At 39.6% G+C, this 14,338-nt stretch overlaps 1 protein-coding gene across 6 annotated transcripts in view; it reads left to right on the top strand.

Moving 5' to 3' along the window:
- The first annotated feature begins 170 nt into the window (after positions 1–170).
- The window catches only part of LPIN2 (lipin 2), a 47,156-nt gene continuing 32,988 nt past the window's right edge, over positions 171–14,338 (top strand). For 2 of the 6 annotated variants that reach the window (XM_005236506.4, XM_013298418.3), the window contains exon 1: positions 8,864–9,162. In XM_005236506.4, the coding sequence (XP_005236563.1) occupies positions 9,076–9,162 (87 nt within the window). In that variant the 5' untranslated portion in view covers positions 8,864–9,075. Of the gene's footprint in view, positions 306–8,863; positions 9,163–11,840; positions 12,047–13,673; positions 13,806–14,338 lie in introns of those variants that run through there. The other 4 variants (XM_055799421.1, XM_013298416.3, XM_055799422.1 and 1 more) reach the window with 4 other exon arrangements.

Raw genomic sequence — 14,338 nt, 5'->3', positions numbered from 1 at the left:
CGCCCTTCCCCCTCCCCCTTGCGTCGCCCCAAGGTCACGTGGCGCCCGGGGCGAGGCGGGAGCGCGCCGCTGAGCTGGCGCGCGCCTTCGCCGGCCCAGTCGCCCGCGCCGCGGCGGCGCGCCCCCGCCACCCGCCTCGCTGCACCAACCGCCGCCGCTTGGCGCAGTTCGCATCCAGCCGAGCGCGGCCGCGGCCGCCCCCGCTCTGGGCTCCCCCCGCGCCGCGCCGGTGCCCGGGCTGCGCTGCTCCATTCATACACCGGTCCCTCCTCGGCTGGCGCCCGCCTCGCCGGGTCTCGCTCGAGGTAAGCGAGAGGGTGCCGCCGCGTCGCCGTGGGGAGGGGGCGCGCACGGGGGCGGGGTGTCTGCCCGGGGGCGGGGGGGGCGCCGAGCGAGCCCGGGCGGGTGCAGGGGGGAGGGGGGTGCCGGGCCATGCACGGCCGCCGGCCGGGCCTCGCTCCCCAGCCCGAAGCGAGCCCCGAGCGGCGACCGTTGAGCCCCCCGCGGCCGCCGCTGGGAAGCGCTCCCCGCCGCTGCGCTGCGCTCCCCGCCGCCCAGGCCGGCGGCAGGCGCGCTGTCCCGGTGTGCGGGGGGGGGGGAGGGAGAGAGGGCAGACACCACCCCCCCGGCTGCCCGGTGCGCCGGTTAGATCGGGGGCGGGAGCTGCGAGTCCGCCAGCCTTGCCGGCCGGCGCTGGGTGGCCCCGGGCGCTGCCCTCCCGCCTGGCGGTGGCGGTGACGCGAGGGCCGCGCACCGTTTGGAAACGTCGGCGCGGCTGGCCCTGCGCGGCGGTACCGCTCGCAGCGTGCCGGGGCGCGGTACGAGCCCCGCTGCCCAGCCCCTGCCGCGCCGCGCTGCCTAACCGCGGGCTGCCGAGGCGCCTGGCTGCGGGCGCGCCTCCTCCGCGGTTTCTGTTTGCCCCCGGCGGCGCGGCGGTGCGGAGCGCTGGCCAGCGGGAGCACCGGCTGCCGTGCCCTTCGTGGGGGTGCGCGTCCCCGCCTTGGCCAAGCGCACTCCTGAATTCATTGGTGTGAGCTGCATTTTTCTTCTCGTCTGCTGGTTACTGAGTACATGTAGCAGACATCAATGGTTTTTAACGGAGCGAGACAATACGCCGCTTAAACGTGTGCGTTTACATCATGCGTTTACATTACAAAATGATGTCATAAATATACCTGTGTTTTGGCTGCTTGGCTGGCTCTGTGTGCGTGCATCATCTGATTACTTTCCCCCCCCCCCCAATTCCATTGTTACGATAATTTGTTTGTTAGCTGTATCCCATAATGGTATACGGTGTTATTTAGGATAACAATGACAGACAATCCTACAGAACTCAGTTGTTTGCTTTTTTGTTTGGTTGATTTTGGTTTTTTATGCTTTCTAATAACATTTCTCAGGACAGTTTTGAATACTGAGCTCTTAATATTTGCAAAATACATTGAAAGAGGGGAAAAAGTGCAGTTACATGCATTTTAAGAATGGACATATATTCATTAGTCAGGATGAAAAATCATAAGTCACCAAATGCCTTTGCTTTGTGTGTTTATGAAAGTGTGGGCATGTCAGTCGCTCAGTAGCTGATACCTAACCATTGTATGTACACCGGCAAACTAGCTCCAGTCAAGGCCATTAGTTGTGCTTTCTCTCCTAGTCCCTGCTAGTTGTTTTGCATCCCAGCTCACACAGGAATGTGAACAATTTCACCATCTCTTACAAAAATCAACAAACATCCCTTTACCAGAGTGAAATAAGGGTATGAGGGTATGATACGTGAGGTGCTCTGTAAAAACATATTACTGTTATATAGTAGAATATTCAACCAACAAGTTAAAGTCAAAAAGTATCTAAATGAACTTAGGATGTCAGGAACTTCGAATGAAATGCTGTATTATTTGGTATTGTTCTTAATTACAGTAGGAATAACTAGATAGTGCTGAAAGGTCCTTGTAAGCAGGTACGGTATTAATTTTTAGTGTTGTGCAACTTTTCAGTTGAGCATATGAAAATGTTTCATTTTTTTAATGGCATGTGAAAGAGGTGGTGTTTGAACTTGTCTTATTTTTAGAACTTAACATTTTAATTTGTTACAAAATTTAGTTTAGTTCTTCGCTATTATTTACTTGGAAGACAGACATGTAAAATGTTCTAGTTTCACAGTGCAGTGGACTTTTTGTCCTTCTCCCTACCTATAGCATTTCTTTCCACTCGTTTAATGTCATGTTCAGTTATGGGGAAATATAAACTGCAGTTACTACACTTGACACCTACTTATGTATCTTGAGGCCCAGAATAGCCCTTTTTTGCCTTGCATGCTTTCTGACTTGGTCTCAGCCCCAGACAACTTGCAGTCTAGATCAGATGAAGCTGAAAGGATTTTGCCCAAAGCCACACTAGGAAGCTCTGTCAAAGTTAGAGGATACATTAGTTGCATTTGTTTCTCTCTTCCTGGAAGGTGCTCACACGGTTAATACTCCAGATCACAAATTTCTTCTTTTCCAGTCTTGCATCTTAAGTGCAAGATCACAGCATACAGGAGAACAGACAGTTCTTCACGGTCTGTGTGGGGTCATAGCATGTCTGTGCTGAATTAGAATGTTTGGTGGGTTTCTTTGTTTTGTTTTGTTTTGTTTTTTTTTAAAATAGCTTTGGCTTATAAAGTACCTTTTAATCCTTGTTTATATCATGAATTGCAAATAAGCTGTACGTAATTGAAAAGGGATGAAAGGACACCTTCTGGTGTGAGATTCAGTGCTGCATACTACATATGTCCACAGTGAAAAAGCTTTCAGGCTTGTACAAAACAATGGGTTATATGTTTGTGATCTAATTCAAATCTAAAGTGTATGCATTAGATATCTTCATGCCATACTGGGCAAATTCTGAGAACATAACATAGCATACTGTATCCCAATGATTTTGTGTCTGGCAGTGCTGATCAGGAGTACTTTAGGAACCTTTGATCTCATTGAAGCTGCATTTTAAGGTTCTACAGTTACACAAAGATGTCGTCTCTGTAAATACCTCACTGTTAATATAGTTAAGCAGAGATTTTTTTAAAAATTGTAAATAAAATTTTCCACTTCAAACATATAAAAAATGTTGCTGCTTTTGCAATGAATGTTTCACTTTAAAAGAGTGTTTATTCGCTTAGCTGCTATCTCATCATGGTTGTTACAAATGCTCTAGTGTGTAGTAGCATTAGTGCTTACATTGAACTTTGAACAGGAAGGCTGTTTTAATATGAAACTGTCATGCCAAGTCAAGCCAGATTGTCTTTGTGTTGGAGGACAGAGCTTAAGCATAGTTTTGGGAGATTTTTTTAAAATTTTGATAGAAACTTGTGTTTATATTTCAAGGCCATTTCCAAGTAAAGGATGCTAGCTTCCCCTTCCTAGTTAAGTATTTTATTGTTACCGGTTTCTTTTAGCTTTGCAGTAATGTCATTTGGCATAACCACTAGAAGTTGTCCTGAGTCACTCTTTTTGCCAGAACTAAGGGATGCTTCCTCATTGCTGCTATCCGTACTGAGTGAATGGATAAGATTTTGAACTGAGGAACTGGCCCATTTCTGTCTCCAGCGTACTAGGTGACATTTTTTTGTTGGTCTATGAGGCTGAAGCCAGCACATGCTAAACATGCTAAGCCAGTCTTAGGCTGTGTCTTTAGTTTAACTTGTCTTTTTTTTAGATTGCATAACTGTCTCCTCAGGAAAAGTACTTCTGGATTGATGGTTAGTAAAGGACTTTTAAAGGCAACATGTAAAGAATTCTTTGCAAAGTTATTTCAGAGTGCTCCCAATAATGAATTGTAGCTGAGATTCTATTAGAAGTGGAAGTAATTGTCTCTCACTTGGCTAACAGTAGAATTTAATTTGTGATGTGAACTGAAATACGATGATTTTTAAAAAATGTAATTACTTACTAGTTACTTAAAGCCATTCATTCCCCAAATAAAAAGTGTGCATGTTAACACAAACAAGAAAAACTGTGAGGCTGCTTTACAGGTTTGTCATATCCCATATAGATGATGCAGACATGCTGTTGTGTGCTAGGGCTGAACAGGTATCTTTCAGACAGATGTGATCTCTGCATTCATTAAAACTCAGTAGTGCAAGAGGTAGTGTTTGGTGAATAAGTAAGCATATGCTGCTTTCTCAGCTATAAATTTCTCCTTCCCAATATCTCATGCTATAAATACCCTTGTGTGGAAATTCTGTAAGAGGAGCATTTCTACCTGGTTTTCTAATAAATTAGCCAAGTTTTATGTTCAAGTTAAATTTATGGATGTTGTTCCATTCTGGTTCGTGTTCATCAATTCAACAATGTGGAGAGTCTTATCGAGTAAAAAAAGGTTTCTTGTTTATATAAACTGTATTCAGAATTTTTTTGGTATTCTCTGTTTCTCACAATAAGTATATTTCTTGTTAGCCTGAAGATAAATACTAGTTTCAGACCTTGTATTCATATATCCATTCTAAAGGTAACCAAATTATTCACCACTAACTGATTAGGATGCATTGCATGCCTAAATACATGACTGTGTTCTATTGCTGGAAGGTTGCAAGAAAATGTAAATGCACCTGAGGCAGATCAGTGTCTGGAAAGAAACCTTTTCAAATGGAGAAAATAGAAAGGTGAGGAGTTGTTCATTAGGGAAATGCTTAGTGCTTTCTAGAAACATGCAGGAAAAGCTTCATCTGCTTTCTTACCTCATGTAAAAATGAGATGGGTGGAATGTCTATTCAGAAACTGGTTTCTGTGGTATGTGTCTAGAAGTTCAACCAAGGATGATGTGGCTGTAGAAGAGTTTGTGCTGCTCAAAAATAGATGTATTTCAAGTGTGGCAGGCACTTGTGTGGGATATGCCTGTACAAATCCCAAAGGGGTGCACTCTGGGATTAGCCAGTTACTTCTTTTCAGTCCTTTGAAAGAAGCTAGCGTCTTCTCATATACATAAGAACTTTTTGTGTGCATGTAACCTAAGTTTTTGATTGAACTAATCATTTTAACAGTGAAACTCACTTTATGGACTCTTGGAGTATTCTTTGTTTCACTGAAGTGAGGAAAAAAGGTAACCCTAAAAATAATAAGGGGGGGGGGGGGGGGGGCAGAAAATGCTCAAATTAATACAAGGAAAGATGCCATAGTGCCAGAATCAGATGATTCATAGTAGATTGTGCAGATGTAACTGACACATTACAAAAGGGCCAAGTCCAAATAAACTGTGGATTTCCTTTCTTGCTATCTTTTTTTCCCCTCTCCCCTTGGAGATAAAAAATACTTAAACTGCACTGAAAAATAGTTTAATTTGAATGTCTCTTGACTCCACCTGACAGGAGATCTTGAAGGCATTGGATTTACCATTTGCATCATAGATGGAAAAGTAGACATTTGATTTTACTCTTTTTTTAACCACCAGTTTAGTGGACAATGCATTGCTTTTATATTACTGGTGTTTCTCTTAACATCTGTTAACTGCTTGGATTCTTGTACCATGCTAGCATTACTTGTGATAGGGTTTTTTCATTATTCTTATGTTTTGGACATATGGGAATTGCAGGTAAAAGCAGGTAACACTGCCTTTTAGTCTTTTTCAGCTTTTTTTGTGCAGAACTTGATTTATGTAGTTGCACATAACTTTGCTAAAACGGAATATTTCATTCCAAGTTATATATTAGCCACCTTCAGCCTTTATATGGAAAATTTTAGCAAGTATATGGTTTTTGAAAAGGAGTAAAACTTGATGGTATGTTTCCACTCTACTGGAGGAAAAAATCTAGCTGTTTTCTCTTACAAGAAGGGATATGAGGCACATGGTCTTCATTCAGTATGTCTTCTGTTGTTCACATCTAAACTTGTTTTATTTTGGTAAAGTTACTAGCCTTTGAATTAGTTTTAAAAGTCCATATTGAGAATGGATAGACTTTTGTAGTTAAAAGTAGTGGGGATGCTGTATTGAATGTATTTTATCACAAGCTGGAATGAACAGAGCTTTATTTCCAGTTTCAGTGAGCAGATGCTTCAGGCCAGGGCTAGGATCAAGAACTTGGGCACAGGACTAAATGTTTTCAACCCCAGTCTGATTTTCGTAAACTTTATAGGAGAATTGGGAGCTCTTCTACTTTGTTTGCACCTGATAGACCAAGTGTAAAAGGTGCATGAAAATGAAGTGCGGTGGAATTTAGGAATAGAAGTTGAGGCCTGGGGAGAAAGGACCTTTTCCAATGCCAGGACGGGGTGTGAGGCTGAGAACTGTGGTGCTTAAGTCTTAGCTGATAGTAAGTAAATGATTTGGGGCATGATGAGGTGAAGGAGAGACATGAGACATGAACAAAGGTTGTCCTACGTTTGCCATATCCATTAGGATATGTTGATTATAGGAGGATTTATCTCATTTATTCATCTTAACTGATTTATTCTGATCTGAATGTATTGCAATTGTGTACTGGTAGAAGCTCATGTCTATAGTTCAGCTTCCTTCCTTCCAGAACTTAAAATGACATGTGCCGATGAAAGCTGGGGAAATGTCCTGTAGCTGTGTGTTGGCCATGCTGGTCTGGCAGCTCCTGTACAGCAGGGTCAGATCATTTAAATGTAATATTAACAGGCAATTAGACTTTTTTTTTTGGTTGTTATGACCATCTGGGATATGTAAATCTGATTAACAGCTACAAATGTAGCCTGTGGAAGCAATGTTTTGAATATGCAAAGAGGTGAAAAATGGAAACTCTGCAAAGTCAAGTTTTAGCTGTGCTAAATCCCCTGTATTTTTAATTCCTAGTCTCCTGGCCTGAGTTTTCCATTACATAGGTGAAAAAAATACTACTGCGTCTCTGGGATGCTGTAAAATTAGATGAATGCAATGAAATATATTATGAAGATTTCTGTAGGAAAGTACTGTTTAAAAATGGAATCATACTTCCGATCGGGGATTTTGACTGACGAGCAATGAGATAAGATGTGTAGACCCCCCAAAGAGCAGCCAAAAAAAAAAAAAAGGAACGTAAGGTGATGACTGGTCTTTGTTAGCAATATTAACTTACATGAGGCTAGTGAAAGAACTTGTATGTGCTTTCTGAGGCTAGACCACAGTAAAATCTATCCACCCGAAGAGCTGTATTAAGGTTGTATGAAAAACATTGCTTCTAATACTTCCAAATGTGAAGTACTTGCCTTTCAAAAGTAAAGCTCATTTTCCTGGGTAAATTGTAACTAAATAACATAGTACTTGGACTTACTCAGAGGGAATTTTATTTACCTTATTAATATTGACAAACAAAAGACAAGGAGGCTTACTAAATGTGCAAAGCTTATTACCTGTGTAAATCTAACCTTAACTGCAGTCACCACAATTTCTTCTGTATTCTAGAAAGGCTGTCTTCTAAAACACTTTTAGAAGCTTTGAAGAAAATAATGTCAATCTGAAATATACTGAAATAGAATACATATAAGAGAAAACAGTACACCGCAACAACAAAAATCGCATAAACTAAGTCAAAAGTGTTTGAAAAGAAGTACTGTCTTAACAAATCTGGCTTCCATTCTGCTCATATCTGCTTTTTACCATATTTTAATTGAACACACATGATAAAGGAATGATGAACAAGTAGAGGAAAATTGAGTGTGACTAGTAATTCTTAATATCTTGTGAAAATACTCATGTCTGCTAACAAAACCAGTCATTTTTCCTGTGAAGAGCCATATTAAATACAAACTTAGTGCATAGAAGACAGCCCAGAGATGGCAGCAACCTTACTGCAGATGTAGCAGTCCCGACAGTCAGGAGTTTGTTATCAAGACTGATTTAGTTTTGGCCTTGGGTGCAGTTCATAAATTATTTTGGAAACCTGCAAGCCGTTGGGCTGTGTCTGGTAATGTAATTCAGTGTCCTTGCATCAGAGCTTAATGCATAAATTTGCAAAACTTAAGAGGAGGATAGCGTGAAGATGGTAGCAGTATCCTAGATTATCTTTTAGCTGGTAATTCAAAAAGTAGTCCTTCACAGCCTTCTGAGGAGATGCAAAGTAACACCATGGGAGTGGGGAGGAAATGCATGGGTTTAAGGTAACGAGAATCTGTCTACATTGAGGGGAATATTAATGGTCCTCAGAGAATGTCTTTCCCATTCAGGGGTAGAATTTTTCCCTGTACTACTACAATTCCTCGGTTATTTCACCAATTCATGATACTATTTAAAGATGTAATGACATTGCAAAATTCCTCAGATCAAAAATTCTTATTCTCAGTCATGGAGCTAGGTGTACATTAATTTTCTGTGTGTTGTCCACGTACCCAAATTACACTGCTTTAACAATTCAGTTTAAAGAAAGCAGGAAAACTTACACAGGAAAAAAAATGCTTATTTTGGCGTGCACTGTTTTTGTATGGCGTAGTATAAATGACACCAGGTCAGTTGTCTCTTTACTATTCTAATGTCATTTCAAAACTGGGGAAAACAGCTCCCAAACACAGGACCCTGAAAGGTCATCAAATTTGTCCTATAAAACGTGGCTAGCTAGCCCAGTAAAGCCGTCAGTGGAGGGAGTGGGCACATGGAGTGGCAGCAGGCATTCTTGAATTAGGTGTGCAGCAGGCTGAACGAGGACTTTGAATGCTGCTACAGATGGTAGAGTTACAACAGTGGGCAAAAAGTCTCCTGAGTGAGCCAATGTAGACATTGCTTAAGAATCATTAACTAAATCCCTGTTTCTTTTCGTGGGAGCTGCAGCTAAAGTCACGTGAGCTGATGTAAAACAAGATCATTACCTATCAGTGCAAACATATGGCAAAGTCTGTCCATGTTATTACTTATCTCAAAGAGCGCAAGGGGGCTGTGACACTTCCAGTAAAGCCTATTGGTGAGAGTTTCTATGTGAGCTTTCTTAAAGAAGCCTTTCCTTTTTAATCATAATATTGCGTGGGAAAGTATACTAAGTGTTTTTGTCTAAGTGACCAGAATATTTACGTAATTCTTCTGCTTCCATGGAAAGAGAAGAAATGTTGATACAACATTCTGTTATGGCTGTAAACTTTGGGTTTACTTGTACTGTGGAAAGTTAGTTTCCTGTTTTCTGAGATGCATTTCTCAGAAATGGATGGTTTTGAAGATGACTTCAGTGGAAGTCCTGTTGCTGCCCAGGAGAGGGTTCCTTCTGGGATCTTGGTGAGTTTGACAGATTTATTGCTACTATGGGTATATAATTTCCTATAGCATAGTTAAAATACTATTAAACACAGGCAGTCAATTTGTATGTATGTGGAAGACTTTAATTAGGTGTTCAACAGACTTGCTTTGTTTCTCACTTTTGTTCCATAAGTGCTCTGTGCTGTACTAGGAGCAATCCTAAACCCCAGTTAAGATCTTTGCTTAAGAGCAAGGATGGTTTTGTTTGCTTGTTTTTGCTGAGTAGACCTGATGCTACAGTGGTGATTTTTCACATGGTCATTCCCTCTGCTCCTGCCCCCCCTGCCAATCTCCTCAGGGTACAAAGTAGAAATTAGTGAAACACTTGCTAAAGATTCTGTCTGGTTAAGGAGAGCTTCTGCCTCGTAAATATATATACATGCACATACAGGCAAGATGAGATAAATTGAGGGGAAACCATTGCTATGCATGATTTTTGTTTTACCCAGTCCCTTGAAACAAGTGCAACTTCTTTACTGTTTACATCATGTGGCATTAGACTATCTTTTAATCCTCTAAATGTATCTCAAAATAAATGGGTTATATAAATATCTACTCTCTTGCAGGCTAAGATCTACATTTAAGTACCTATTTTTTGCAGTGATAGTTAAAAAACATGCCCTCTATAGCTGTGTCTCTCTAGAGCAATCGGATAGCTTGCCTTTGAGTAACTTGTACTCCTCTTTTTATGTTGTTGAACTGGGCATTTTTAGTGTTCTTGTTCATATAAGTGCACCTATATATATGGCTTTAAGAACACAAAAAATGGTTTACCTTTACTGAAGCAGTACTCCAGAAGCACAGAAAACACAAAATTGTGGTCCAACTTTTGAGTATATCTTGCACTTTTATATGGGTGTTGCTGAGTAACATTAAAAAATTGTTCAAGAATACACATTGGGTTTGTAGCAGCCAAAATATGTATGTACCATCAACAAAGATGTTATAATTCCTATCCACAGAACCTCCTGCTTAAATTCTGCTAATGTAAGTGTTTCCTGATGGTGAGTTTTGACAATTTGGTGGTCTATCATGTAGAGCATGTTAGAGACTTATCTGAGCTGTCATAGTGTTTAATCATTCTATCTGAAAGCCATTCTATTGCTTATTGCTGCAACGTCAGGAAGTCAACCAACATATGCAAGGTTAATTCTAGTTTAACTGATGTATTTTATAGATGAGGCACAGAATTTTATTTTTAGTTCTTGAATTTCCAAAGTAGATATTTTATTATTTTGTATTTACTTTTATGTTCTCTCTCTCTGTTTCTGCCTTCTGCAGTGTAATGGCTTCTTGCCAGAAACAAAATCTTTTTTTTTTGATATAGGACAGAGACACCCTTTCCTGCATTCCAGACAGTTGCACTTAGCTTAGTAGTGTTAATATATTCAGTTATAAGAATTTTTGCAAAGTAGGTAATATTGCATAAACTTTCAAAAATCAGTCTTTCTGGAGCCTCAGAACACAGAAAGTCTTTTTCTGCTGTGAGACCTTAGGTATTGATAGCCTTTTGATTTGCTATCCTAGAAGGATAAGTAGTAGTGAGCTACGTTAACTTTAGCTTTTATGCAGAGTTCTGGAATTTGACTGCATCAAGTAATATATATATATACACTCTGGATATCAAAATAAATTAAAAAAGCCAAACAGTATTGTGAAACATTGCTGCATTGCTGTTTCTTAGCTTGTCTTGTCCATCAGAATTCTGTCTTGAATTGCAGGACTGGAAATTGGCATGCTTTTTAGGTTCTTATGGCAGGTTATGAAGGCATGCTGCTCTCCACTTTTCTCTGCTTTCAGGGCAATGACATTTAACAAATGTTTACTAAGCATGAAATAGTGTTGTCGAGGAAATACTTTGTCTTACTGGTTTTTCTGTGATCAGGCTATTTCTATTGCGTTTGCAAGAATTAACAACATTTTATGCTGTTCCTCTCTATGGTCAGGTTCAGTACTGCTGACCGCAAGGTTTCCAACAATATACAATAAAACTTAAAGCGCACACACACACCAAAAAAAAGCAAACCCAAAAAACCCCCAACCAAACCACCCCAACATTTTTAAGTCTCCTAGCTGAGATTCTACTGACATTTGAAATAAATTAAATATCTCATGTTTCTCAGGTATGTAGTGACACTTTATTTCTATTTGATCATTTTCTTGCTACAGTTCAAGCCTTCTTAAATAAGTTGTTTATCTTACAAATTGAACCGTTATGTTAAAAGCTGAACTACAACTTGATAAGCAATAACATACATTAGTTTCTGATCTGCAGTTTTGTTTACTTACAATGTACAAAACAATGTTTGCTTTAAGACTTGGATTATGAAAAGTTTCTTTCTGTATAAACATTATTTTTAATACTCAGTGGGTTGAAAAGTTCGTAACTTTCGTGCATAAGAGGTTATTCTGTTTATATATGATCATAAAAGTGACTGTGCTGTGAGCTACAGAAATGTAACTGAGATCTATAAAAGAGAGAACTTTTGCTACAGGAAAGCAAGAATATATGTAGAATAGGTTCATGCTTCAGTCTTGTGGGTTGTTTCGGGTGATTTTCTGTATTTTAGACAAGGTCAGCATGTATGTGAGGAAAACTAGATTATTAACTGAACTAAATTTTAGCAGTTGGTGTGAAATTCTGATCTTTTGAACAGTTGCCTCTTAAATGATAGAGAATTCCTTGCTGATGTCCACTTCTCAAGTCCTGTTCGCTGAAATGAAATATGTGGAATGGAGAGTCTGTTAAGGACTTCTGTGCCTGATTGTGCCCAAACATTTAACAAATTCAGTCTCCACGGTGTCATGAAATCAACTTTGCTTTGTAAGCCAATACCATAGAGTCCTCTTGGAAGCAGCCAAGGTGCAGCCATGAATGATAATGACTATGTGTTACAGAATTTTTCCTAAGATTGAGAATAAAGATGACTGCCCTTGTAGGAGAAGACTAATTGTATAAACAGTAAAGCAGAGACATTGCTACCTTTCTGTCTTGGGTTACATTTCCATAAGATGCAGCAAGTATCTCACTTGTCAAAAGGAAGATGTTCAGTTTCCTACCCCAGCGTTTTTTTCTAACTCTCTGGTACTGCCGTGTGCCTCATGACTCTCTGGTGTTTGTCATGTTCTTCTTCATGAGTTAATCTAATCTACTAATCCACTGAAACAAACAACGACAAAATGGGTAGACTTTTGCCAGCTGTGTCAGTGAGCTAAAATCAGCTCATTAAGAGGGTCAGATGAGGAAAGGTTGAAGTGACACCTCCCCTTTTTAGCAAGGGTGAGCTATTATTTCGTTACCAAGCAGTCAGTTTTGTAGTTGTACATTAAATGACTTAGAGATGAAACTTAATTTTATTAATCACTGATATTGATAGTGAGTCCGTTCTGCTAATCCCATTAGTCACTCAGTGATGGTCTGTTCTTTCTGTCTTCATCAACTATGTTGTACAAAAGCTACAGGAGAAAATTCTCTAGGATGTTACCTAGCATAGTAATTCTGTGGATAATTTCAAAAGAACTTAAAAACTGTATTGGAAAAGCCCTTTCTTCCTTTTTAAGTCTTGTGGAGAGGAAGGAATTTTTTTTTTCAAAAGTCTAAATATGATTAGGTAGCATATGTTAGGCTTGAGAAGCCTAAAATGGAGAAAAATACTTCTGTAGCTGCTCTAAGTCTGTGAAAATAGTTTTAGATTTCCTACATGTTTACAATTATATTGGTACTGTTAGATGCTATAAAAGTAGCTTCCTTTTGAATTAATGCAATATACCCTGCATTACTGTAAGGAAAACTTTGAGGGCTCAGAACAGAAATAGTTGATTAATTACCTAGGTAATTAAAGCAGTATCAGGAGGAAGAACTCTTGTAGTGCAATATGGTCTTGTTTAGAGTCATTAAGAAAAATCCTAGACCTTGTTCAGAGGCTAATAAAAACAGATTAGCAAATAGAAAAAAGAAATTCACTGTAGTTTTTTTGTTTTATAAATACTATCCCAAACCAGATTTTTTTTATACTTTAAGCCCTGTTATGTGCTTGGTGTTGTGTGTTCTGCTTGTTTGCAGCGGTGTTCTGTTGTCTCAAATAATACCATTAACTTCAGAGGCATGCAATTGCTTGGATATATTTGAAACAAGCTTGTAGCAGTCTTTTGGGTGGAAGGCAGGAGATAGCAGAATGAGGAAGGGTTGCACTTAAGTTTCCATTAGAACACCTTTACAGTTTTCCTTCCTCTTTCTATCAAAGCTCAGATGTTCTGAGAAATCTTTGGACATCTTTTCTTATTGGCAGTTGTAGTTCATGTTGTATTTGTAATCTGAAAGACATACAATCATTCAAAATTCCTTCATTCACTTAAGTATTTTTAATAGATTAGACAGAATGTTTGATAAGTGATTCTGTGTGTTCTTTAATATGTTTGATTATAGTATACTCTTCTTACTGTGTGCATCTTCCTTTCCTTGTATTCTGTCCTGAACTCCTCACTCCCAGATTCCTTTGCCTACACTACATATTGCTCTTTTTCAATTTTCGGATGTCAGGAGTATGAACAACCACAAAAACCTGTAAAAGATCTGTTTTCTATTGACTGAAACTATGAAACCTATGCAAAGTGGTTAGTGGGTAAGATAACTCTTTACACTTAAAATAATATATTGCATGAGTGTGTAAACTTCGTTAAGACTTGCCTTTCATATATGAAAATGTAGTATTTGGCATTTAGGTTTATGTTTCAGGTGTAATTTGTGTGGAAGTAATGTTTGTTAACTTGTAAAGTCATCCACTTCTCATGGACAAGAAGTGTGTTTGGGACAGGGTCATGTCACTAGGTTCACTGTGTTTTTGCAGAGCAAACTTTACTTCTGCAGTTGTTTTAAATATAGGTACCTACAAGCTTCATTAAGCTGTTTAGGGAAGTGTACTTTGTAACTATACATGATAAGTATTGTAGTTTTATTAAATCAGAAGTTAATAGGAGAGTCTCAGTAACTTTGAGTATCTAGCATCATCTACCACAGGTAGCAGTCTTGCTCTTCTCAGTTTTAACTTTTGAAGGTTGATGGCAGTGCTCTTCAAGACAGGTTTTTACAAGCTCATTTATTTTCACATTGCAAGAAGGTTTAGTACTTGTTTAACGGCAAGTAAGTTCACTGGTG

This window comes from Falco peregrinus, chromosome 3 (assembly GCF_023634155.1).
Source record: "Falco peregrinus isolate bFalPer1 chromosome 3, bFalPer1.pri, whole genome shotgun sequence".
Lineage (NCBI taxonomy): Eukaryota > Metazoa > Chordata > Aves > Falconiformes > Falconidae > Falco > Falco peregrinus.
This window is presented reverse-complemented; position numbering and strand designations above follow the sequence as displayed.